At 37.7% G+C, this 26,004-nt stretch overlaps 1 protein-coding gene across 1 annotated transcript in view; it reads left to right on the forward strand.

Moving 5' to 3' along the window:
• The window catches only part of LOC128638270 (IgGFc-binding protein-like), a 54,082-nt gene that overhangs the window by 15,362 nt on the left and 12,716 nt on the right, over positions 1-26,004 (forward strand). The window contains exons 2-11 of the mRNA XM_053690136.1: positions 1,278-2,504; positions 3,023-3,363; positions 5,069-5,639; positions 6,771-7,369; positions 13,930-14,497; positions 14,642-15,234; positions 15,579-16,158; positions 16,539-16,738; positions 16,952-17,093; positions 23,984-24,312. Of these exons, the coding sequence (XP_053546111.1) occupies positions 1,278-2,504; positions 3,023-3,363; positions 5,069-5,639; positions 6,771-7,369; positions 13,930-14,497; positions 14,642-15,234; positions 15,579-16,158; positions 16,539-16,738; positions 16,952-17,093; positions 23,984-24,312 (5,150 nt within the window). The remainder of the gene's footprint in view (positions 1-1,277; positions 2,505-3,022; positions 3,364-5,068; positions 5,640-6,770; positions 7,370-13,929; positions 14,498-14,641; positions 15,235-15,578; positions 16,159-16,538; positions 16,739-16,951; positions 17,094-23,983; positions 24,313-26,004) is intronic.

Here is a 26,004-nt window from a genome sequence, read left to right on the forward strand (position 1 = left end):
AAACCAATATGCAGTTAAACTGAATGCCGACAAAATTTGCTCAAACTGAACATTTTGTAAAGTGTGAATTTTTTTTTTTCTTCCTCCCGTGCACTTCTAATATTTAACAGCAGAAGCTGCTTTTGGGTTTTTGTGGTGTACGCAGTATTATGTGAGTCTGTTTACTGCAAGTCAAGCAGTGATCAGAAGACCGCTGTGGCATAACCAATCTGCCACCCCAGGTGTGGCAGTATTAAATCACCTAAAACTTGTTCATTCAGTTTGATTTGACAGGAACTGCTCCTCTGGGATTGGCACGGCAAAAATCTTCCTTGTGCAATAAATGTGGGCAGTGTATGAGCTGCCCACTCACCTCAAACACAAGCAGACAAGTTCCCTAGCTAGGAACCTTGACTTTATTTGATGTGTAAAAAATACAGCTGGTGTTTCTATACTGCTTCTGAGCTCTCATCTTAACACAGATATCTCCTACTTGCTATGCAATTTTTTCAACACTGTATAGTAATATTTTAGAAAACTAGTTTTAATGCAGAACAGACAAACCATAATAGAACTCTGTAGGATAAACTTATTTTTTCATTATACTGTAGCATTAAAGGAATAGGAAAGTCAAAATTAAAGTTGCATGATTCAGATAGAGCCGTTAATTTTAAGACATTTTTAAATTCACTTCTATTTTCAAATGTGCTTCGTTCTTAGTATCCCTTGTTGAAAAAGAATTACTCACATATCATACACTAGTGGGAGCTGCTGCTAATTGGTGCCTGAACACATTTGTCTCTTGTGATTGGATAACTAGATGTGCTTTGCTGGCTGCCAGTAATGCAATGCTGTCCCTTCAGCAATGGATATCAAGAGAATGAAGCAAATTTGATAGATAGAAGTAAATTGGAAAGTTGCTTAAAATTGTATGTTCTATCTGAATCATAAAATACATTTTTGGGGTTTACTATCCCTTTTTAATCTTTGTAAAAATGCCATAGTTTAGTGCAGCAAAGAATTGGCTACATCAGCAAATACTGGAAAAGTATTTGGCATAGGTAGGTTAGTGATCTTATACTCATAACAAAATATAGTTTTAAAGTAAAGCTGTTCAGAATAAGAAAATGTTTCAAAAACTCTGTAAATCCCACTAAAAGGTTATTTACTTCCACACCAGTTTCTACTTTTGTGAATGAAATAAAAAATATTTTTCTTTAACTGTAAATGACTTTGACATGGAGTTGCAAGTTATATTGTACTTTTGTAATATTTTTTTTTTTTTCCAACCCTTTCAGGAGCTTCCATGGCAGGTCCACAGGGCACGGAGTTTGTTACAGTCTTTATGCAGAATTACAATCCATCCTATAGCAATACATATTTTCAACTTTTCATCGCTGGATATGAAACCGATACTACTGCAACTATATGGGTGAATAAGTCCAACTTCAAAAAAAATGTGGCTTTGAAACCACGCTCGGTCGTCTCTACTACAATTCCACCAAATTTTGAGCTATTGGGGGTCTCAAAATCCTGCAATGTTGTTGTTGTGCAGTCAGATAAAGAAATCTCCATCACGGCTATGAATTTCAAGGCGCTAAGTGCTGACACTAGTGTTATCTACCCAGTTTCAAGCTTGGGAACAGAGTACTATATAGTGACTCCTTTGAATGGTCCAAGTGATTCTTTCAAGGAATTTGCAGTGGTAAGTGCTGGGGAACCAACTAATGTGGACATCTATCTCAAAGGTGAAGTCACCTTTCAAGAGATAACTTACCCTGCTGGAAGCAAACTCACTGTTCTTCTTGAAGCATATAATGCTATTCAACTGTTGAGCAAAGATGACCTCTCTGGAAGCAGAGTGGTATCCCAGAAACCTGTGGCTGTGTTGAGTGGTCATACTTGTTCCTGGAAGAACACAAAGTGCAACCATGTTTATGAACAGCTCTTGCCAGTTTCCAGCTGGGAGACCACTTTTATTGTACCCCCTATTGTTTACCAGACTAAGACAGACATTGCATTTATAGCAGCTTCTCAGAAGACTACGATTAACTATCAATCTGGGTCAACAAAAGAATCCAAGGCCTTATCTGCTGGAGAAGTGGTACAGTTAGAAGTAGAAGTCAAAACTCCACTTTTTATCTCAGCCAGCGCTGGGATTCAGGTAATCTACTACTGTACTGGTTGGCAAGACAAACTTGGAACATATGACACAACCTTGATTAGCATTCCGTCAATCAACAGTTACTGTTCATCTTATTACCTCTACGGGTTTCAAGACTTTCAAAACTATGGCATGTTAGTTGCAAGAAGTGAAGACGTCAATAAACTGACTTTCAACAAAAGAGCAATGTCAGACTTGAGCTGGAGTAGCATTACTGGCACAGAATATTCATGGTCAACCCAACCCTTAACCAAAGGATTCAGCTTCCAAATGCTGGAGAACCCATCTTCTCCTTTCCTGCTTCTATCCTATGGAATTATGCAACAAAACAATTATGGTTCCCAAGCTATCTGCATTGGTAGTAAGTCTTTGTTTCTTATTTATGGTTACTCTGGTAGTACAGTAAATATTAAATTATTGAATGAACAACTTTCCCCCATATGAAAGACTTAAATTGTATATTTTTTTTTTTGTGTGACCTTTGACAAATCATAGATAACTTACCCCTCTATTTTCATTAATTTATTCAACACTACATTTAACTAACTTAGGTTTACAGTTAAATTTACTTCCTGTTTAATGATGAAGTATATATTTGTTAATCCACCTTGGCACTTAACCCCAGTGTACTTTTCCTTCCCTTCCACCCAGTGTTCCAACTTGACACGCCCAAGGCAAGGTCCGAATTGTTGCTGCTACGTAGAAGCTGTGACAATTGCAATATATAGTTTTTAGTTAATTTTGTTAATTTTTGTGGTGTTGGGTGTTTCCTCTCTTTGGGGCTATATGAAATTTTAAATTACTATTGCAAGAGCTTATTTCTCATTCTCTTCTTCCCCCCCCCCCCCCCCCCCCACCACCAACACCACCACTTTTCAGGTGATTCAGGTCCTTCTTGCAGCAGTGTCAAATGTAGATCAAAGGAAAAATGTCAGATGATCAATGGAAAACCAAACTGTGTAGCAGAGTCTGAATCTTTCTGCTGGGCAGTTGGAGACCCTCATTATCGTACCTTTGATGGGCGCTACTTTGATTTCCAAGGCACCTGTACATACACTATTGCCAAGACATGTGGCAGCGACAGTAGCCTGCCAGCTTTCAATATTGAGGCAAAGAATGAGAACCGTGGCAATACTAGAGTGTCCTATGTCAGCTTTGTCACTGTACAAGTGTATGGATTTAATATATATCTAGTACGATCTGAAAATGGATTTGTAAGGGTGAGTAAATGTATAGCCATTTTTGTGAGCGTGTGTATTGTTCCCATTAAATGCCTGCAATAAGGAGCATTCATTCTCAGAGCTTTGTGTACATTGAATATTTATGTGCGATATCAGCTAGGTCACTGCTTTAGTTCTTAAAGATATGATACTAGCAGAACATGAAGCCAAACATATTTATTTCATGATTCAAGTAGAGCATACAATTTTGAACAACTCTCCAATTTACTTCTATTATCAAATTTGTTTTGTTAGTATCTTTCATTGAAAATCCTACCTTGGGAGCAGCAATGCAGTACTGGTAGCTTCTGGTTGGTGGCTGCACATATGTCTCATGATTGGCTCACCCAATATGTTCAGCTAGCTCCCAGTTGCGTATTGCTGCTCCTTCAGAAAAGGATAACAGGAGAATGAAGTCAATAAGAAAATTGTTGTAAATAGTATGCTCTATCTAAAATACAATTTTTGGGTTTCGTGTCGTAACAAAGATTCTCTTAATCAGTACAGAATAATAGCAGAATAGCGTGTGTGTGTATGGGAATATGAACCTCCACTGAAACATCACTCAAATATGAATATCATTGAATATATATTTGTTTTAGCAGTGCATTTACTGAGTAACAATATTCATGTGTGCTTAACTTAAACAGTAAAGTATTTTTGTCTTTTATATTTAGACCCCAACCTGCTGCAGCTGTTAAAGGGACACTGAACCCATTTTTTTTTCGTGATTTAGAGCATGAAATTTTAAGCAACTTTTTAATTTACTCCTATTATCAATTTTATTCGTTCTCTTGCTATCTTTAGTTGAGAGAAAATGCATTTAAGCTTTTTTTTTTTTGGTTTGGTTTTTTTGTTCAATACTCTGGACAGCATTTTTTTTTATTGGTGGATGAATTTATCCACCAATCCGCAATAAGAACCCAGGTTGTTCACCAAAAATGGGCAGGCATCTAAACTTACATTTAATTTTTCAAATAAAGATACCAAGAGACAGAAAAAAAATTAATAGGAGTAAATTAGGAAGTTGCTTAAAATTTCTATCTGAATCACAAAATAAATTTGGGTTCAGTGTCCCTTTAAGTTAGGGATGGTGCATCCAGTGGCAAATGTACAACCTGTCCTATTCATAAAAATCAAGCTTATTACAACTACAAAGTGCATACACAAACAGTTGAATGTATTTCTAACAAATGTACAAGGTCAGGCATTTATATTGCACAAAAACATCTTCGGGGGCTCATAAGGCTAACAATGTAGCAATTGATGGTTTAATAACACAATATTTAGCACAATTGAACCTTGGCTGCATTTGTTTGGAAAACAGAAAATGTTTGTTTGAAATGAGCATAAGATTTGTTTGGATTTTACATAATTCCCCCCCCCCCCGCCCCAATTTATAATGGAAGATTATAAAAAGTAACATTCAATTGGCAAATCATAGTTCTCAGAATTCTGTGTGTAATAAAAATGCATTAATCAAATGTAGGATTGCGATTCATACATTTGCTGTTTGTTTAGAGCTTTAAGGGGAACTCCCCACCCCCTTCCCATTTAAATGTCTATCCTTCTAAACATCCAATGATATGTACTGCTCTTTTGCTACTGAAAATTAAAGCAGTTATTTAAATGTTTTTTGTTCATCGTTGGATTATATAAATAGTATATTAGTGTATCTAACTTATTTATTTATTCTCCAATTTAGGTGGATGGTCAACGTCAGCGCCTTCCTATCATTCTGAATGCTGGCCAGGTACGACTATATCAGTCTGGCTCTTTTGTTGTTATTGAGACCGATTTCACATTGAAGGTTTACTATGACTGGAACTCTATCCTCAAAACCTATATTTCCAGTAGCTTCTATGAAAGTGTTTGTGGCTTGTGTGGTAACTACAACGGAAATGCTGCAGATGACCTGACCACACCTGCTGGCAGTCAGGCCCCTGATTTGGTTGAATTTGGCAAAAGCTGGAAAGTGGAAGATGGGGACAGGTTCTGCTGGCACAACTGCAATGGCGTGTGCAAGACGTGTGCATTGGATCTCCAAAAAAAGTATGAAAGTGAACTGCTTTGTGGAATTATTTCCAAAGCCAGTGGTCCTTTCCAACGGTGTCATGCAACTATTGATCCTAAAATCTACCTGGACAACTGTGTTTATGACTTGTGCATGAATGATGGTTTGAAACAGATTTTGTGCCAGAGCATCAAGTCCTACGCTGAAGCCTGTCAGAGAAGCAATATTCAGATTAGTGAATGGCGACAGCTCGCTGGATGCCGTAAGTGTTGTGCAAACATCTTCACATACTACTTTGTTACAATGAACCACTTATAAATTAGGACTTTTAAGTTTAAGCTAGTTGGTACTTGGTTTAATTTTATGGGGTAAGATTTATTTAAATTTAAAAAAAAAAAAAGCTCCTATTATAAAATATTTTGATGCTGAGCTCCTTAGTAGTCGTTTTATATTGCATCACAGTGATAGACTATCAAGAATCTTGACACTCCTGCCCTCACTCAGTGAAATGCCATATTGCATACTGATCTGTGTAGTGATTTGCCCCTCTGAACGAGTTCTGCCCCTCTTAATAAAAAGCCCACTCATGAATGGCCTTTAACTGCAGCACTTTCTCCCTACCTGTGATGGTAGGAGCGACTCATTTTTACTGCACCCTTAGCCCTCCCCTTAGATCACTGTCCTTTGAACATAAAGGGGCATTTTGCTCAAATGGTTCGGCTTTCATAAAGATCAGCATTTTAAGCCTGTCCACTTCTTTACATTTAAACAGCTTTTACTCATCATTTGCAGGCAAACTTAATACACAAGTGTCAGATGTGCACTTCTTGCTAGTGCTTATGGGTACTACACACTAAAGTTGTATAAGCTTTAGCTGGAACTACCTCCTTTAAGCAGAATACTGGCCAAGGAGGATTAGTAGGCAGTACCTGAATATCTGTTTCACTTTAAATAAAAACAAAAAAAACACCTCAGTGAGAGGGTAAGCCTTTCTATATACAGTAGGTGGTCTTCACACATTCATAGCTTCACGTTCTTTTTGAGTAGTCAGATCACACAGGGTAGAGTTCCCCCTCCAAGATTAGTTCTGTGCTGCTCCTACACTCTGGGAAAGGGAAGCAGTAATATGGACAGATTGCTGGAAGAAGATGGCACAGGGGAGTATTTGGCTGTTTGAGGCTGCCTAAAATACATAGTTACATTTCAGCAATGTAAAAACAGAACATGTCCTAGAAATAAATGGTCCTTCAGAAGAAGCCATTAATGGTTCATCATTGACTTTTATATGCAAAACCTTGAAAAGAGATGTACTCCATAACTTTCTTTAACTGTGGCTAACCTTTCCCAGAACTTGAGAATGTTTCTTATTTATATGGAATTTTGTGTTTTTCAGCAATGCAGTGCGCTGACAACAGTGAGTATAAGCTTTGCGGAAAAGGTTGTCCTTCCACATGCAATGACGACGCTAAGCCATCCACATGCTCTGAGACGTGTGTGGAAAGCTGCGAGTGTAAAAATGGATATGTGTTGGATGAAGGCAAATGTATCCCCAAGGCCAGCTGTGGTTGTGTATATGAAGGTAAACTCTATGCTGCCAACGAAAAGTTCTGGACCAACGACAAGTGTGAGATGCAGTGCACGTGTAACGGGGCCACATTGAAGGTTGACTGCAAAGCCGTGAAATGCAAGTCTAATGAGAAGTGTTCAGTGGTTAACGGAATACAAAATTGTTATCCCTTGACCTATGGCACATGCTCTGCATCAGGCGATCCCCACTATATCACTTTTGATGGAGTGAAGTACAATTTCCAGGGAACTTGTGTGTACCAGTTTGCTGGACTATGCAAGAAGATTGAAGGTTTGGTGGATTTCCAGGTCAATGTCCAAAATGACAACAGAGGGAGCAAAGCAGTTTCTTATGTCACAGTAGTCCAGGTGCAGGTCTGTGACTTTGACATCACCATAAGTAGGCAGTACAAAGACAGGATTCTGGTAAGTGCACAAGAGACCCACGATGCATTACTTGTTGATATGCTCAGTTACTGTTGTATCACTTATTGCCATACACAACCATTAACGGGACATTTAAAGTCAACATTAAACTTAAATGGATTGGACAGAACATCTGTTTTTTAACTACTTTCCAATTTTGATCAATTTTGCTTAGTTCTCTTGGTATCTATTAGAATAATCCTATGTTGGATCAAGAGAGTGCACAAGTATTTAGCCATCTGGCAGCAGTATTTGCAACAATGTTTATTGCAATGTAATATGTAGTTGCAAACCATGCTGCCTAGAATGCTACAGACACTCTATGGCAGCAGTGTTTGTAGCTATGTATAACATTTCTATACAAAAAGTAAATTGGAAAGTAAACGTACATGATTCAGAGCATGCAATTTATTTAAATTTCGACTTTATAAATTATTAGTGGATTATTTTTTATTTTTTAAATTATTATTTTTTTATTTTTTTTTGTTAAAATGGGAAAGGTTAATTCTATGAATTTGGTTAGCTAAAGTTTACCATCACTTTAAATATTCACTTAACTTTCTCATTAGATTTAAAGATCATAGGCTAAATTAAAGGGATATGAAACCCACATTTTTTTCTTTCATGATTCAGAGCATGCAACTTTCTAATTTACTTCTAATTTTTCTTCTTTCTCTTGGTATCTTTATTTGAAAAGCAGGAACGTAAGCTTAGGAGCTGGCCCATTTTTGGTTCAGCGAGTGCTACCAGATGTTTTTTTATTTTTTTTATTCTAGATGCAGAATTCAATAAGTGAATGTGTAAGGTTAACAAGAATTGATTGTCATTAGCCAAATAAGACTTCCATGTGTTGCGCATAGGAACATATTTCAGCAAACCAATAACAAGTGCTACCAAAAAGCAATGAAAATATCCTGTTTTATTATGTCAAAGCTGAAAAAGGCATCTGCAGTTAACAATATTCTGATTAACAAATTAAAGTGCTAATCAACATCTGTATGATAGACCTACAGTAAACATAACGTGATTGTGTATGTCCTAGTTAAAGGGACAGTAAACACCTTGTAATTACAAGACTTTACAGTTGTCTAAATGGTTTTAAAACTAACATACATCTAGATGACGAGTTATGTGCCCTATAGGGAAATTAACTAACGCAACAAAAGGTGCGTTACTTAACCCCCTATAGCGCAGCCATTACAAGTTTTAAAACAGCCGGCTTGTGCGTCCGATATGGTGCTTTTAAGTTCATACCGCTCAAAATTCAAGTGCTGTTTTGACGTGGTAGTGCACGCTTTCCCCATAGACATCAATGTGGAAAGTGTGTCAGAAAAAAGTCTAACACCTGAGATCGCGGAAAAAAAAGCTACGTAACGCAGCCCCATTGATGTCTATGGGGGAAAAAAAAGCTAACGTTTAAACCTAACATAACCCTGAGTCTAAACATCCTTAATCTGCCCCCCACCGACATCGACGGCACCTACATAATGTTATTAACAATATAAATGAGCAAGGAAGTCATGCTGAAAACTGCTGAAGTCAAACAGGTCTCTTGTTTATTATGGAAAAGTCCTTAATTACAAATATATCAAGGGAGTCATGAAAACGCCTGATGCGTTTCACACATGCATACATGTGTGAAACGCGTCATGTGTTTTCATGACTGTCTGTATATATTTGTAATGAAGGACTTTGCTTAATAAACAAGAGACCTGTTTGACTTCAGCAGTTTTCAGCGTGACTTCCTTGTTCATTTATATTGTTACTATGCGGTGGGGTATACCGCTTTTGTCCGCTCACTGCCAGCTGATTCTCCGTTGTCAAGAACCTTTTTTGTTGTGAAGGAGCCTCTCCTACCAATAGCCTCACAACCAACCTGCTGGTGACGCACCAGGAAGCACTGACTATGAGATGCTACATGCACAGCCGACTAACTACCACAGAGGAAGCACAGACCGGACCTGTCCCGGAGGGGTTTCATCGCCCACTAGGATTAGAAGTCCGCAGTGAATCCAAGGTACTGACTTTGCCCGGAAGGGGTTAGAGCTGTAGTAACATCAGATGATTATCGGACTATACCGAAATAGAGGCAGAAGCGGAGGTTTACAGGGTTGAGTAAGGACTATCCTTAAATACAAATTTTGACTTTGTGTCCCCTATCACATTCATTGGCACTTTAACCGTTAAGATCTCTTCTACACCGTTTTTTAAAGAGACAACTGAACTTACCAAGCACTCTTATATTTGCTTGAGCCATAATGTTATTAATCCCTGATATCGCCGCCAACCTAAATAAAAACTATTAACCCATAATCTGCCGCTTCTGATATCACCGCCACTATACTAAAGTTATTAACCCCTATTCCCCTGCACCAACATCGCCCACACTATAATAAATCTATTAAGCACTATTCCTCCGCTCCCCGACATTGCCACAACTAAATAAAGTTATTAACCCCTAAACCTCTTGCCTCCCACATCACTACCACTAAATAAACCTATTAACCCCTAAACTGCCAGCCCCCCACATTGCAAAAATCTAAATTAAACTATATTAACCCCTAAACCTAACACCCTCTAACTTTAACATAATTAAAATAGAGCTAAATTAAACTTACAATTATTAACTAAATTCCTATTTAAAACTAAATGCATACTTACCTGTGAAATAAAACCTAAGCTAGATCCAATATAACAGTTATATTGTTGCTAGCTTTTGTTTTATTTTTATTTGACTGGTAAGTTTGTATTTATTTTAACTAGGTAGACTAATTAGTAAATAGTTATTAACTATTTACTAACTACCTAGTTAAAGTGAATGTAATTTTGATGCTAAAGTTCCTGGTTTTTAAAACTGCGATTAAAAACAGGGACACTTTAATTCATCAAAATTTACATTTCACTCCTGTTGTGAAAAAAAACTTACCTTTTAATCTTCACAGCAGCTCCAGCATCCTCCGGTCTCACAAGCCATTTCTGATGTCAGAAATGATTGATAGGTCATCCTCCAATCACGGCTTCCCCCCCCCGGGGGAATCAGTGTCTGATTCAACGCTGTGATTGAAGGAAGCCGGATGCCCCATTTTAGACCCAGGAAGAGACTTTGAAACGGGTGGAGGGACGCTGGAGCTGCTGTGAAGTTTAAAAGGTAAGTTTTTTTTTTTGTTTTTTTTGTTTTTGTTTTTGTTTTTTTTTCTACAACAGGAGTGAAATGTAAATTTTGATGAATTAAAGTGCCCTGTTTTTAATCAAAGTTTTAATAATAAAACCTACCATTACAAAAATAAACAAAATTATACAAAACAATAAAAATGATTCCTATTAAAATACCCTTTAACCCCCCCCCCCAAAAAAAAAATAAAGAAAAAAATCTTAATCTATAATAAACTACCAAGGGACCGTTAAAAGGGCCTTTTGTAGGGCAATGTCCTAAAGGCAGTATTACAAACCCCAAACCCACAAAATAAACATAAAGTAAAACCTAATCTACCCATTGCCCTGAAAAGGGCATTTAGCTCTTTTGCTGCCCAAGCTCTAATCTAAAAATAAAAACCCACCCCAAAACAAAAAAATACATTACACAAAATAGCAAACAAATTATCAAAAATTATTCCAATACCCATTTAAAAAAAAAAAACTAAACTAAAAAACCTGATCTAGAATAAACTACCAATAGCCCTTAAATGTCCTTTTGTAGGGCATTGCTGTAAGTAAAACGGCTCTTTTACCCAAACCCTAATCTAAAAAAAAACTCCCCAAAAAAACACCTAAACCCCGACTATCCACTCACAGTTTTTGAAGTCCCGTTTGAACGATCTTCATCCAAGCGGCAAAATCCTCATCCAGGCGGCATCTTCTATCTTGATCCCGGCGGAGCGGGTCCATCCTGAAGACATCCGGCAAGGAGCATCCTCTTCGTACGGTTGCCGCCGTACACTGAATCTTCAATGCAAGGGAGCCATTTTATAATGGTGTTTTTTATTTTATTTTTATTTTGGGTGGGCTTTATTTTTATAGGGCTATTAGATTCGGTGTAATTCTTTTATTTTGGGTAATTTCGTATATTTTTTATAATTTAGTCCAGTGGGGGCGATGTGGGCCGATGGCAGATTAGGAGTTAATATTTAAATAGTGTTTGATGTGGGAGGGTGGCGGTTTATGGGGTTAATAACTTTATTATAGTGGTGACTGTCGGGGAGCGGCGGAATAGGGGTTATTTATTTTTAGTGGCGGCGATGTTGGGAGTGGCAGATTAGGGGTTAATAACTTTATTTTAGTATTTGCGATGCGGGAGGGCCTCGGTTTAGGGGTTAATAGGTAGTTTATGGGTGTTTAGTGCACTTTGTGACACTTTAGTTATGAGTTTTGTGTTGCAGTTTTGTAGCGTAAAACTCAAAACTACTGCTTTTAGATTGCGTAACGGATCTTGTCGATATGGGCTGGAACGCAAGCTTTTTAGCCTCACCGCAAAACTCGTAATGGCTGCGCTATGAAAGTCCCATTAAAAAACATCATTTTTACGTGTGTGGGACTGATGTTGGGGTACAGGCTGAAAGGTTTGCGGTACAGCTATACCGACAAGACTTGTAAAGGTTGCGGTGCTTTTTTTTTAGCGTTAAAACCCGAACGCACAACTCGTAATCTACCTGATCATTTTTTACTGCTATTATTTATCAATAGTTAAACTACACGCACCATTTGCCTTATTTGTAGTAGCCAATCTGGACTTTAGTCTGCAAATATGAAGGCTTAACCCTGGCTATGTTAGTGAGTGTATTGTGTATAGGTGTTAAAGGATTACTTTCTGTTATAATTTTTAAGCTAAACAACTAACATAATAAAGTTAATAAACATTAATTAAAACCTACTAACCTATATTTTCTCCAAAGCAAAGTTTCATAACATTCTAAAAGTTATATCTTTTATTCGCCGATGATGTCACGTTATCCTGCCCACTATTTTCCGCACTGCATGTTCAAAATACTTAAACCAATAACTTTGTGTTTAAAGCGCCATTTTGAAACCTAGGTATTGTAAACGGATTGGTACAGAGCAAAGGATACCCACGGAGTGGGTTTGGAAAACAATTAAATTTGCAGCCAAGATTTCTGCTATACGGTAGAGATATGTTAATGAAATGCTATTGATAAAAAGCGTATTTGGGGTAGTTAGTTAGTAACAGGCATAGAAAATATTTACTTACAGTGGCCCTTTAACCAATAAAGCCAATGGGGGTCTTATCAATTTCGCTTCATTCTCTTGGTAACTTATTGAAGAAGCAGCATTGCACTCCTGGGAGCTAGCTGAACACGTTTTGTAAGCCAATGAAAATGGGCATAAAAATTCAGCCACCTATCGGCAGCAAGCTTCTGAACCTATCTAGATATGCTTTTCAACAAAGGATAACAAGGGAATGAAGCTTTTTATCAGAAGTAAAAAAAAAAATCTAATCTGTTGGCTATATGCACGGATTAGAGCAAAAATGTTCTTTTAATTCTTGTAAAGGGGATAAAAACTTATTTAAAGGCATATGAAACACTTTTTTTTTTTCTTTTTTTTCTTCTTTCTTAACTCGGATAAAACATGAGTCTAACTTTTGTTTTTCTTGGTATTCTTTGTTGAAAAGGATAGCAAGGTAAGCTCAGGAGCTACTGATTGGGTGAGCCAATGACAGACATATGTACAGCCATCAATGTGTTAACTAGCTCTTAGTAGTGCATTGCGTTAACAAAGAATAACAAGAAAATGAAGTAAACTGGAAAGTAATTACACATTGTATTCTCTCTCAATCATGACTTTTTTGGGGGTTTTTATGTCCCCTTAAGGTCTGCTCTAGAGTAGTAATGCGCAATTCAGACTTGGCTGTTGACTGATGGTTACACATGTGTCTTGTCATTGCCTCACCAGATGTGTTTAGCTAAGTTAAAGTAGTGCATTGCTGATTTTACTCCTACCTAGGTTTACGAGAGGAATCTAGGACTCGGATTGAAAAATCACTTAAAATTGCATGCTCTATTTAAATTCCGATTTACAGTAAAGGCCAATTAAACTTGCAGGATTCAGATAGTGTTTTTTTTTTTAAATTGCATGTTCTAATTTTAATTTTTTGTGAAGCTAGGAAGGCTGATAAGAGTTTTTGGGGTGTGCATTTGTCTTTAGCCATCTGACAGAAGTGTTTAAACTATGTATTTGTTTAAAGTACTGGTGCCATAGAATGCTAAAGACAAGCGTGTGCTCCTATTCATCTAAGATTACCTTTCAACAAGGGATAGAAGGAGAAGTAAGCAAAACTTGATAATGTAAATAAACCTAAATGGATTGGAAAGAGTGATTTATATAGCTTTTCAGCTTCGTTTTTTTTTTTTTTTTTAATAAATTAAAGACATTCTAGCGTTTGAATAAAAAAAAAATTATTTTTTTTTTAAGCTCAAGAAAGAGGGAACAATCCTCTTGCAATTTTGTCCTTAATTTCTGTCTGTAAATGTTTTTTAAAGAAATCTACAATACATAAAGCTTACAGAAAATTATTATATATTTTTTTTTTTTTTTTGTCTCCCTAGTTGAATGGAGTCCTGACCAATCTTCCATTCTCTGTTGACAATGGTAAACTCTCTATCTACAAACAAGGCTTCAATGCCATTGTTCAAACAAGTTTTGGCTTAAGAGTCACCTTTAACTGGGAAAGCTATGTTGCTGTCAAAGTTCCCAGTTCTTATTCAGGAGCCTTGTGTGGTCTTTGCGGAAACTTTGATAGCAATAAGAACAATGAATTTATAATGAAGAATAGCCAAGTTGCTGCAAATCCAACACTCTTCGGTAAAAGCTGGAATGTCAAAAATGTACCTGGCTGTTCAGAAGAAGATATTGCAGACTGCTCAAATCTGGCATTGGTTGAATTACGTGAACAATCTAACTTGGTAGGCTGCGGAATCCTCCTAGATAAGTCTGGGCCTTTTAGAGAATGCCATGAGAGGGTAGATCCTAAAGGTTTCTTCAAAGACTGTGTTTATGATTCCTGCTTATACAATGGACGTAAAGATATTCTGTGCAAGGTCGTTGCCAGTTATGCAACCGCTTGTCAAGATGCTGGTGCGACAGTATACTCCTGGAGATCAGCTAAGTTCTGCAGTAAGTTCTAGTTGCATAATCAGTGTTTGTTTGGTAGGTTGGTGTAAGACCTAGTATTTTTAGTTTAAAAAAAAATAAATAAATTGAGTCAGGAAAGGCCATTAAACTGCTTTCATACTCACTTTTTTATTTTAACAATTTCAGGTCCCAACTGTGGTAAAAATAGCCACTATGAAGTTTGCGCAACTGGGTGTGCTCCAACTTGTCTAACTCTTTCTCCTCCACTGGGATGTGACCCTAAATGCTCAGAGGGTTGTTCTTGTGATGATGGCTTCATTCTCAGTGGGGGCGATTGTGTTCCTCTTTCCCAATGCGGTTGCAGTTACAAAGGTCAATACTACAAAACTGGGCAAAGATTTTTCCCCAGTGGATTATGCAGTCAACAATGTGTGTGTACAGCTAGTGGGGTGGAGTGTAAAGCTTTCTCCTGTGGCCCCAATGAAGAATGTAAAGTGGTTGATGGAGTTCAGAAGTGCCAGGCAATTGGTTCTGCCAAATGTTCTGCAGCAGGTGATCCCCATTATCGGTCATTTGATGGTCGTGCATTTGACTTCCAAGGTACCTGCACCTACACGCTATCAAAGACTGTCACAAACAGGGAAAACTTGGTTCCATTCACCATCAGTGTGAAAAATGAAAAGTGGGGCAATGGGAAAGTGGCTGTTACAAAGTTGGTGGCTTTTGAAATCTATGATTACACTCTAGTCCTTCAATATAACAACAAAGGTCGCATCTTGGTAAGTCAAACTATGCACTGCAAAGGAGATCTCATGAACTGTTTACAATTGGCAATATTTAACTAAATATTCTATTGCCCCGTCTAATCTGCTTATGATTGACTTATTTTGTATTTTTTTTTAAGTTTCTTAAATTACTTTCAACTTATGATTTCTTTATGGTGAGAATTGGTTAACCATTACAACACATCCTTTAAATGCAACTTTATGTAAAACATTTTAATTCCTTTTTTGTATAGCATGTAAAGATGTATTTAATTTATAGGAATTTTGTAGGTTTATAGGTGTCTAGATTGTAAATACAGATGTGTCAAAGGATTTTCTAAAAAATGTTTTTTTCTTAGGTCAATGATGTATTCAACAACCTACCATTAACCCTAAAAGATGGCAAAATACGAGCCTATCAGCATGGCCTGAGAGTCATCATTGAAACAGAAGCTGGAGTGCAAGTTAGCTATGATCTAGTTTATGATGTTTTAGTTACTGTTCCAGGAAACTACAAAGGCCAGTTGGGTGGCCTATGTGGTAACTATAATGATGATAAGAATGATGAGTTCCAGCTTCCAGACAAGAGAGTGGTTTCTGATGCTACTGCCTTTGGGGCATCATGGAAGGTTCAGATTCCAGGTGTTTCCTGTGATGATGGATGTGGTGGTGCTGGCAATCCATGCCCATCTTGTGATGACAAGAAAAGAGAAATCTTCAAAACTGACAACTACTGTGGTTTCCTTAAAAAGAAAGATGGCCCTCTGAGTGCTTGTTATGCCACAATTGATCCTGACCTCTATTTCAACAACTGTATGTTTGATATTTGTGCCAGTGCTGGGGATGGAAGCATCCTGTGTAAGAGTATCCAGAGTTATGTTGCTGCATGCCAAGAAGCTGGTATCAAAATCCAGCCATGGAGAACCGAATCTTTCTGTCGTAAGTTTTGTTTGTGGTTTTTGTGTGTGGGTTTTTATTTTGTTTAAACTAGACGGAGTGAATAGATTCAAAAGAGAATATATTATGTGTCTAAAGTGGTGCGGGACAACTGGAGCCATAATCTAAAACTATAATGAACATTTGTCATGCATAACACAACATAATTTTTTATTTAGTTGTGGAAAATAAGCCACAGGTAATTCCCATTTGTAATAGTAATTTTTAATAGCTGCCCACAGAATAAATTCTAATATTACGGTTTATGATCTCTATCTTGCTATAAAATCACTGCAAGTGGGACACTGTTTTATGGTTTATGTAAGATGTTTAATTTTTTTCCCCTCCTTTCTACCCTACCCAATTCTTCAATCCAAAATTAGCCCTTAGCTGCCCGGCTAACAGCAAATACAAGATCTGTGCAGATATCTGTTCCACCACATGTGCTGGCGTTACTGACTTTAATAAATGCCCCAACACCTGTGCTGAGGGATGTGAGTGTGATGGAGGATTTTTCTTTGATGGGCAAGGCTGTGTATCAATGGATGAATGTGGCTGCTTTGAAAATGGCAAATACTATCGGGTGAGTAAACTTGTGCATATTCTTCCTGGCACAACTGGTTTTTAGAAATGTTTGTTGTAGTACATTTTGTAGTTGAAGCTAGAAGTAATATGTTAAATAATTGTTTACATTCATGTTTACTTTTTAGAATTGCTACCGATGGCAATAATAAATTATGTGTGTACTCTCCACTGTTTACTCTATTATAATTATAATGGTATTTAATGTCTGCAGCCCAATGAGAAGGTCTTATCAAGTGACTGCAAAGAAGTCTGTACCTGTAGCCAAGCTGGCGGGCTCATATGCCAGTCAACTGGTTGTGCCAGTGATGAGAGATGTCAGATTAAGGATGGTATTGTTGGTTGTGTCAATATAGGTAAGAATACTATAATATGCCATGTCATAGATAACATTCTCTATATAATGCCAATCACGGGCTATGGTTTAGTTGATTGTTTCTCTTTGTAACCTCTACATTCACTGTAGTGTAAAACACAGAGCATTTTGTCTGACTTCTACTACCTCTCAGAAGCTGTATTCGCCAAGTCAATTAACTGACAGTGTTTGTAAACAAGATTCCTAAGCATATGCCAAAATGGCACGTTCAATCCAATGGTCTAGGTTTGTGATGGCTAACCTTTGCACCCCAGATGTGTTGGAACTACATTTCCCATGATGCTCAACTAGAAAGGACAGTTCATTAGAACTCGTAGAAACTGTTCAGATAAAGAAAGTTTTCAGGTACAGGCTGATGAACTCAGACTCATCTCTAGATCATACCCACAACACATGGTAAAAGGAATCCGATATGTAGAACAGAGAGATAGGGAAGAATTCATACACAGGCCTAGACTTAAACCTGAGAAAAGTAAACACCAATAAAACTACTTTTATCCCCAGCTACAGTGACCAATTCCACCAGATCTGTGGGATTATAAGAAAACATTTGTTTTAACTGCAGATGATCTAGTAGACGTTGCAAGGGGTGGTTGCCGCTTTGCTTACAAGAGGGGTCTTACAATTTGGAATAGAGTGTCCCTTACCTGTTTAAAGAGCACAATAGTCAACCAGAGTTCTTGGCTTACATCCAAGGGGGTCTATAGATGCCACTACCAAAATTGCAAGGCTTGTGAGTTTGTCCAGATAGGAGAGGGTTTTATCGTTTTATCAGTTCCAAAACTGGCATAGGATATCATCACAAAATATGCTATAATTGCAGGGCCACCTATGTGATTTATTCCCTAACATGCACAATTTGCAACATTCAATACGTAGACATGACCTCAAGAGATCAGGTCCCCGATACGGGAGCACATCTGTAATATCAAGAACGGTATGCTGACTACACCCCTTATCTCACACTATGCACATGACAAGAATCCCAAGGGACTGAGATGGACTGTAGTTGATCATTTATCCAGACTCAAATGAGGGGGTGACAGAGATAAACTACTAGCTAAACAGGAGGCCTTCTGGATTCTTACAGACATCCACTGGGATTGAATAGTGAATATGACCATCAATTTCTGGCAATGATGTAGCATATCACTTCCAATGTGCTAGATATATTGGCCGTAGAATAGTCCCCACCTTGCCCAGATAAGAATCCACTTACACACCTTTGAGTAACTCCAAATTGAATGATCATATACCTGATCATGTTCCCTATACTCTCTATTTGACCCCCCCTTCTAATAGTATTGAAATTACATGGGCAATTTTTTCCAAATATTTTTAGGGGGAGCTAAAATCAGACACAAACAATGTTTGACCTATTTAGCTCCATATATTTGAGAATACACCTAAATTAAATCAAACCATTAATAAGCGCAAAGGTTATGGTGTGGCTAATGTACAGATGTCAAATTGGCAACTTTGAAAACCTTATCCCTGAAAATGGAAAGATGAAATATTCCATGTAGGGTCTAATATAAGCAGTATGTCTATATATCTTACAATTTTGCCTATGTCCAATGCACTAATGACCCAATTCTCTATCAATCCCCTAGATTACGAGTTTTGTGTTGTGGCTTGTAACGCTAAAAATATGGCATTTTCAGCATTAAAACAGCACCGCAGCTATTACAAGTCTTGTCGGTATAGGTGAGGCTAAAAAGTGAGCGTTACAGCTTATAATGACAAGATCCATAACGCCATCTAAAGTCAGTAGTTATGAATTTTATGCTACAGCTTTGTAGTATAAAAAACTCATAACTAAAGTGTTACAAAGTACACAAACACCCATACACTACCTATTAACCCCTAAACCGAGGCCCTCCCGCATCGCAAACCGTATAATACATTTATTAACCCCTAATCTGCCGCTCCCGACATCGCCGCCACTAATAAAATGTATTAACCCCTATTCCGCTGCTCCCTGACATCGTCGCCACTATAATAAACCTCTTAACCCTAAACTGACACCCTCCCACGTCACAAACACTATTTAAATATTAACCCCTAATCTGCCGTCCACCTACACTGCCGCTATAATAAATCTATTAACCCCTAAACCTCAAACCCCCACAATAAAATATACTAAAATAAACTATTCACCCCTAAACCTAACAACCCCCCTAACCTTATATTAAAATTACAATTTCCCTAGCTTAAATGAAAAAATACCTGTCAAATTTAAAAAAAATAAACTAATATAACTATTAAACTAACTACCAATTAAATAAAACTAAACTACACGTTAAAAAAACACTACTCTAAAAATTGCAAACTATCTAATTACAAAAATACTAAATTACAAAAAATAATTACACCTAATCTAATAGCCCTATCAAAATAAAAAAGCACACCCAAAATAAAAATAAAAACCTAGCCTACAATAAACTACCAATGGTCCTTTAAAAGGGCCTTTTGTGGGGCATTGCCCCAAAGATATCAGCTTTAACCTGTAAAAAAAAAAGACCCACCCAACCAACCCCCAAAATAAAAAAACATTCTAAAAAAACTAAGCTACCCATTGCCCTGAAAAGGGTATTTGTATGGGCATTGCCCTTTAAAAGGGCATTTAGCCAATAGAATGAGAGCTGCTTGAATCGTATTGGCTGATTTGAATAGTCAATAGTATTTTAGCAGCCCTAATTCCTATTGGCTGATTCAAAATTTTCCATCTTGAATCGCGTCCCTTGCATTAAAGATTTGGTGTATGGCGGTGACCGTATGAAGAGGATGCTCCTCACCTGATGTCTTCCGGTTAGACCCGCTCCGTGCCTCCAGGATCAAGATAGATGCCGCTTGGATGAAGATTGAAGAGGCCGCCTGGTTGAAGACTTCACCGGGATGAAGATCGTTCAAGTGGAACTTCATAAAAAGTGGATCATCAAGGGTTAGTGTTAGGCTTTTTTAAGGGTTTATTGGGTGGGTTTTATTTTTTAGTTTAGGGTCTGGCAGTAAAATAGCTAAATGCCCTTTTTAAGGGCGATGCCCATACAAATGCCCTTTTCAGGGCAATGGGTAGCTAAGGTCTTTTGGGGGGTGGGGGTTTGTAATGTTAGTGGGTCTTTGTAAAAAAGAAATTCCACTAAAAGAGCTGATATCTTTAGGGCAATGCCCTACAAAAGGCCCTTTTAAGGGTCATTGGTATTTTATTCTAGATTAGGTTTATTTTGGGGGGGTATTAGAATAGGAATAATTTTGATCATTTGTTTTGTGCAATGTATATTTTTTTGATTTTTTTTTTTTTTTTTAAATCTAGATTAGGCTTTTTTATTTTGGGGTGTGGGTGTTACTTTTTTTTAAAAAAAAAGTTTTGTTTTTAGTTTTAAATATGTATTTAGTTAATAGTAAATTTAATTTAGATCTAATTTAATTATGTTAGTTATGGGGTGTTAGGGTTAGGGTTACGTTGGGCTTAGGGGTTAATATAGTTTAATTTAGGTTGTAGTGATGTGGGAGGCCAGAGGTTTAGGGGTTAATGGCCTTATTTAGATGGCGGCGGAATAGTAGTTAATAACTTTAGTATAGTGGCGGCGATATCGGGAGCGGCAGATTAGGGGTTAATAACTGTAGGCAGGCGTCGGCGATGTCGGGGGCAGCAGACTAGGGATTTATGTTAGGGTTTTAATTTTAAACTGTATTTTCTTTTCCCCCATAGACATTAATGGGTCTGCGTTACGGAGCTTTTGTTTCTGTGATAACAGGTGTTAGACTTTTTTTTTTTTGTCGCCTCTCCCCATTGATGTCTATGGGGAAAGCGTGCACGAACACGTCAAACACAGCGTTTGTATTGTGTACGGGGGTTAAAATCTACATATCGCACACGCAAGCCATGTTTTTCAAAACAATGACTGTGCTATAGGGGGTTAAATAACGCTACTTTTGTGGTGTTCTTTACTTTCCCTATAGCGCTCAAAACTCGTAATCTAGGTGAAAGTTATTAAAATTATAGTTTTAATACCTTGATAACTAACCCTGTCCATTAGTTTAATTATTTGACTTTAAGCTCATACTTAATCCACCCACTTGGTCAGTATCATTCACTATATTCTACATTATACACATTTAAAAGAATGTCAAACTCTGTATATCGCCACATCGTACCCTTTGCGCAAATATGTGGGTAAACTGAAGTTTTGCAGGAGCTGTTTCTTCCTCCTGTATTGCTTATATTGTCAGTTCTCCTCCATTATGAACAGTGCTTAACACACTTGAGTTTAAATATTTAACAAGTGTAGTGATTAATCATTCATTCAGGTTGTGTTGCTGTTTTTATCCAATGAAATTTGAGCACTTTCTTTAAGAGCATAGGTGTCTGCCAGTACCCACGCTATAACTACAGCAGAATGGCCGAAACACGTCAGCGGATCTGACAGATACACCAACCTTTGATGGCACACCACTACAGGGAGTGCAGAATTATTAGGCAAATGAGTATTTTGACCACATCATCCTCTTTATGCATGTTGTCTTACTCCAAGCTGTATAGGCTCGAAAGCCTACTACCAATTAAGCATATTAGGTGATGTGCATCTCTGTAATGAGAAGGGGTGTGGTCTAATGACATCAACACCCTATATCAGGTGTGCATAATTATTAGGCAACTTCCTTTCCTTTGGCAAAATGGGTCAAAAGAAGGACTTGACAGGCTCAGAAATGTCAAAAATAGTGAGATATCTTGCAGAGGGATGCAGCACTCTTAAAATTGCAAAGCTTCTGAAGCGTGATCATCGAACAATCAAGCGTTTAATTCAAAATAGTCAACAGGGTTGCAAGAAGCGTGTGGAAAAACCAAGGCGCAAAATAACTGCCCATGAACTGAGAAAAGTCAAGCGTGCAGCTGCCAAGATGCCACTTGCCACCAGTTTGGCCATATTTCAGAGCTGCAACATCACTGGAGTGCCCAAAAGCACAAGGTGTGCAATACTCAGAGACATGGCCAAGGTAAGAAAGGCTGAAAGACGACCACCACTGAACAAGACACACAAGCTGAAACGTCAAGACTGGGCCAAGAAATATCTCAAGACTGATTTTTCTAAGGTTTTATGGACTGATGAAATGAGAGTGAGTCTTGATGGGCCAGATGGATGGGCCCGTGGCTGGATTGGTAAAGGGCAGAGAGCTCCAGTCCGACTCAGACGCCAGCAAGGTGGAGGTGGGCTGGTATCATCAAAGATGAGCTTGTGGGGCCTTTTCGGGTTGAGGATGGAGTCAAGCTCAAATCCCAGTCCTACTGCCAGTTTTTGGAAGACACCTTCTTCAAGCAGTGGTACAGGAAGAAGTCTGCATCCTTCAAGAAAAACATGATTTTCATGCAGGACAATGCTCCATCACACGCGTCCAAGTACTCCACAGCGTGGCTGGCAAGAAAGGGTATAAAAGAAGAAAATCTAATGACATGGCCTCCTTGTTCACCTGATCTGAACCCCATTGAGAACCTGTGGTCCATCATCAAATGTGAGATTTACAAGGAGGGAAAACAGTACACCTCTCTGAACAGTGTCTGGGAGGCTGTGGTTGCTGCTGCACGCAATGTTGATGGTGAACAGATCAAAACACTGACAGAATCCATGGATGGCAGGCTTTTGAGTGTCCTTGCAAAGAAAGGTGGCTATATTGGTCACTGATTTGTTTTTGTTTTGTTTTTGAATGTCAGAAATGTATATTTGTGAATGTTGAGATGTTATATTGGTTTCACTGGTAAAAATAAATAATTGAAATGGGTATATTTTTGCCTAATAATTATGCACAGTAATAGTCACCTGCACACACAGATATCCCCCTAAAATAGCTATAACTAAAAACAAACTAAAAACTACTTCCAAAACTATTCAGCTTTGATATTAATGAGTTTTTTGGGTTCATTGAGAACATGGTTGTTGTTCAATAATAAAATTAATCCTCAAAAATACAACTTGCCTAATAATTCTGCACTCCCTGTAGTTTGTTTTTAATATTGTGAAAAATAAAGGAACTTTTTATTTTAACTGTATTTTCAAGCCTACGAGTTCAAATACCTTTTAGACTGCAGAGTGCCTAAGCATCATGGGAAATGTAGTTATACATCATCTTGAGTACTATGGTTGGCGATCACTGTGCTAGGTAGAGCACTGTTAGTTTTGTAGCTTAACGTGTAGTTGTGTAATCGAAGGATGTTTCTCATTAGCTATCAAAGCTATATGCTTTCATAACCAAATGTAATGCCTTTTTATAAGAGATGGATACAATTGGTTTTTATTTATATTTTTATTATAGATCCACCCAGTTCTTGTATCCTCTTTGATTTCTTGCTAGCTAAATTGCCATTGTGTGTGAGAAATGTTGATCATATTGAAGGGAAAGTCTGCTTTAATGTTTTTATTTTTAAAAAAGATATCTGATCACTTTAATAATCCCTCAGATTACATTGTATCGAAGGCTCTGAAGACTGCCCCTTTAGCCCAATTCTTTGGACAGACTTGCATTGCAGCAAATCAGTGCTGACTCTTTAACATTGTTCTCACTCCAGTGGAGTTTTTTATATGGTACTCATTAACTAGTGCTTTCTAGCTGTGAAAAAAAAAAACGGTCAATGCACTGAGATAAAAGGTGGCCTTTAAGGGCTTAGAAATTGGCATATGAAACTACCTAGGTTTAGCTTTCAACAAAGAATACAAAGAGAACAAAGGAGATTTGATGATAAAAGTAAATTGGGAAGTTGTTTAAAATTGCATGCCCTATCTGAATCATGAGGTGTGTGGTTTAAAAAATAAAATAAAATATAAAAACAATTTCTATACTGTCCTTTAAAAGACAACTTAAATTCAATATTTTTAGATCCGTGCAAATCTGTGAAATGCAGGACAAAGGAGACCTGCAAAATCCAAGATGGAAAACCGGTCTGTGTCCCTAACTTCACGGGCACCTGCTGGGGATGGGGTGATCCTCACTACCATACTTTCGATGGCTATAATTTTGACTTCCAAGGAACCTGCACATACATCCTATCTAAATATATTGGTGATGACCCAGATTTGGTACCATTTACAATTGAGGAGAAGAATGATAACCGCGGTAGCCAGGCAGTCTCCTATGTGAGACATGTCAATATCTACATATATGGATACAAGATCTCCATTGTGAAGGGGGAATTTGGAAAAATTAGGGTAAGTTACTCTATCAGGACGTATTTGTGTCTTTTTTTCTGAGTTCGAAAACTAGGAGTTAAAAAAAACTTAGACTTCAATTTAATAAACAATAGTGAACATTTAAACTGCATATATAAATATATAAATGTAACAAATGCCAAAACAATTGTCAAGTAAAAGAATATAGTCCTTTAATCTCATAGGTTGAGACTTCTTCCAAATTATTTTAGGTGCTGGGTTAATCCTGGACATAAACTCCTGTGAATAAAGGGAACAGTCTTTTTCCAGCATTAACCCAGCACCTGGAAGAAATTTCAACCTGTGGAATTGAAGGACTATATCCTTATACAAAAATACAATGAAAATGCCAAAACAATTGTCTAAGTTTTTATTTTTTATTTTTATATTGTGTGTGTGTATACACACGCACAAATTCCTTTATCCTTATAAAGAATAGATGCTGCACTCACCCGTCTTGAAAAGAATGTTCAATATAATTTACATCACATAAACATGACAAATACCCCCAGATGTTCCTTGAGACGCAGCTTGGATTACCCCTTGAGAAAGGTACCAGTCCGGTACCGAAATGTCTGGGGGTATTTGTCATGTTTATGTGATGTAAATTGAACATTCTTTTCAAGACCGGTGAGTGCAGAGTCTATTCTTTAAAAGGATAAAGGAATCCTTGGACATGCAGCATCCTGTCTGTTGTAATATTGGATTAGTGAGTGCACCTGAACTTGGAATATATATATTATATTATATCCAATCTATCTCTGGATTAACAGAAAATGTGCAATATGCATCAAAACGAAATTAGACAGGTGCATAAATGTGGGCACCCTTGTCATTTTGTTGATTTGAATACCTGTAACTACCTAGAACTGATTAATTGGAACACACAATTGATTTGGTGAGCCCATTAAGCCTTGAACTTCATAGACCGGTGCATCCAATCATGAGAAAAGGTTTTTAAGGTGGCCAATTGCAAGTTGTTGTTCTTTGTCTCCCCTCTGAAGAGTGGCAACATGGGGGGCCTCTAAACAACTCTCGACCTGAAAACAAAGATTGTTCAACATTATGGTTTAGGGGAAGGCTACAAAAAGCTATTGCAGAGATTTAATCTGTCAGTGTCCACTGTGAGGAACATAGTGAGGAAATGGAAGACCACAGGCACAGTTCTTAAGGCCAGAAGTGGCAGGCCAAGTAAAATATTGCAAAGGCAAAGGATGGTGAGAATGCTCAAAAACAGACCACCTCCAAACACCTACAACATAATCTTGCTGCAGATGGTTTCACTGTGCATTGTTCAACAATTCAGTGCACTTTGCACAAGGAGAAGCAATATGGGAGAGTGATGTGGAAGAAGCCTTTTCTGCACACACGCCACAAACGCACATTTGTACAAGCCAACTTCATTTTGGAAGAATGTGCTGTGGACAGATGAAACAAAGATTTATTTGGTCAGAACAAGGGGCGTTATTCATGGCGGCAAAAGAACACAGCGTTCCAAGATAAACACTTGCTACCCACATTAAAATTTTGTGGATGTTCTATCATGCTGTGTGGCCAGTGCCGGTACTGGGAATCTTGAGAATAATTTTGAGGAATCAGTCACAAACTTAGTTACGCCAAGACTGAATATTTTAACAAGACAACGACCCAAAACACTGCTCAAAATCTACTCTGTACTTGTTCCTCTGCATA

Source organism: Bombina bombina, chromosome 8 (genome assembly GCF_027579735.1).
Source record: "Bombina bombina isolate aBomBom1 chromosome 8, aBomBom1.pri, whole genome shotgun sequence".
Lineage (NCBI taxonomy): Eukaryota > Metazoa > Chordata > Amphibia > Anura > Bombinatoridae > Bombina > Bombina bombina.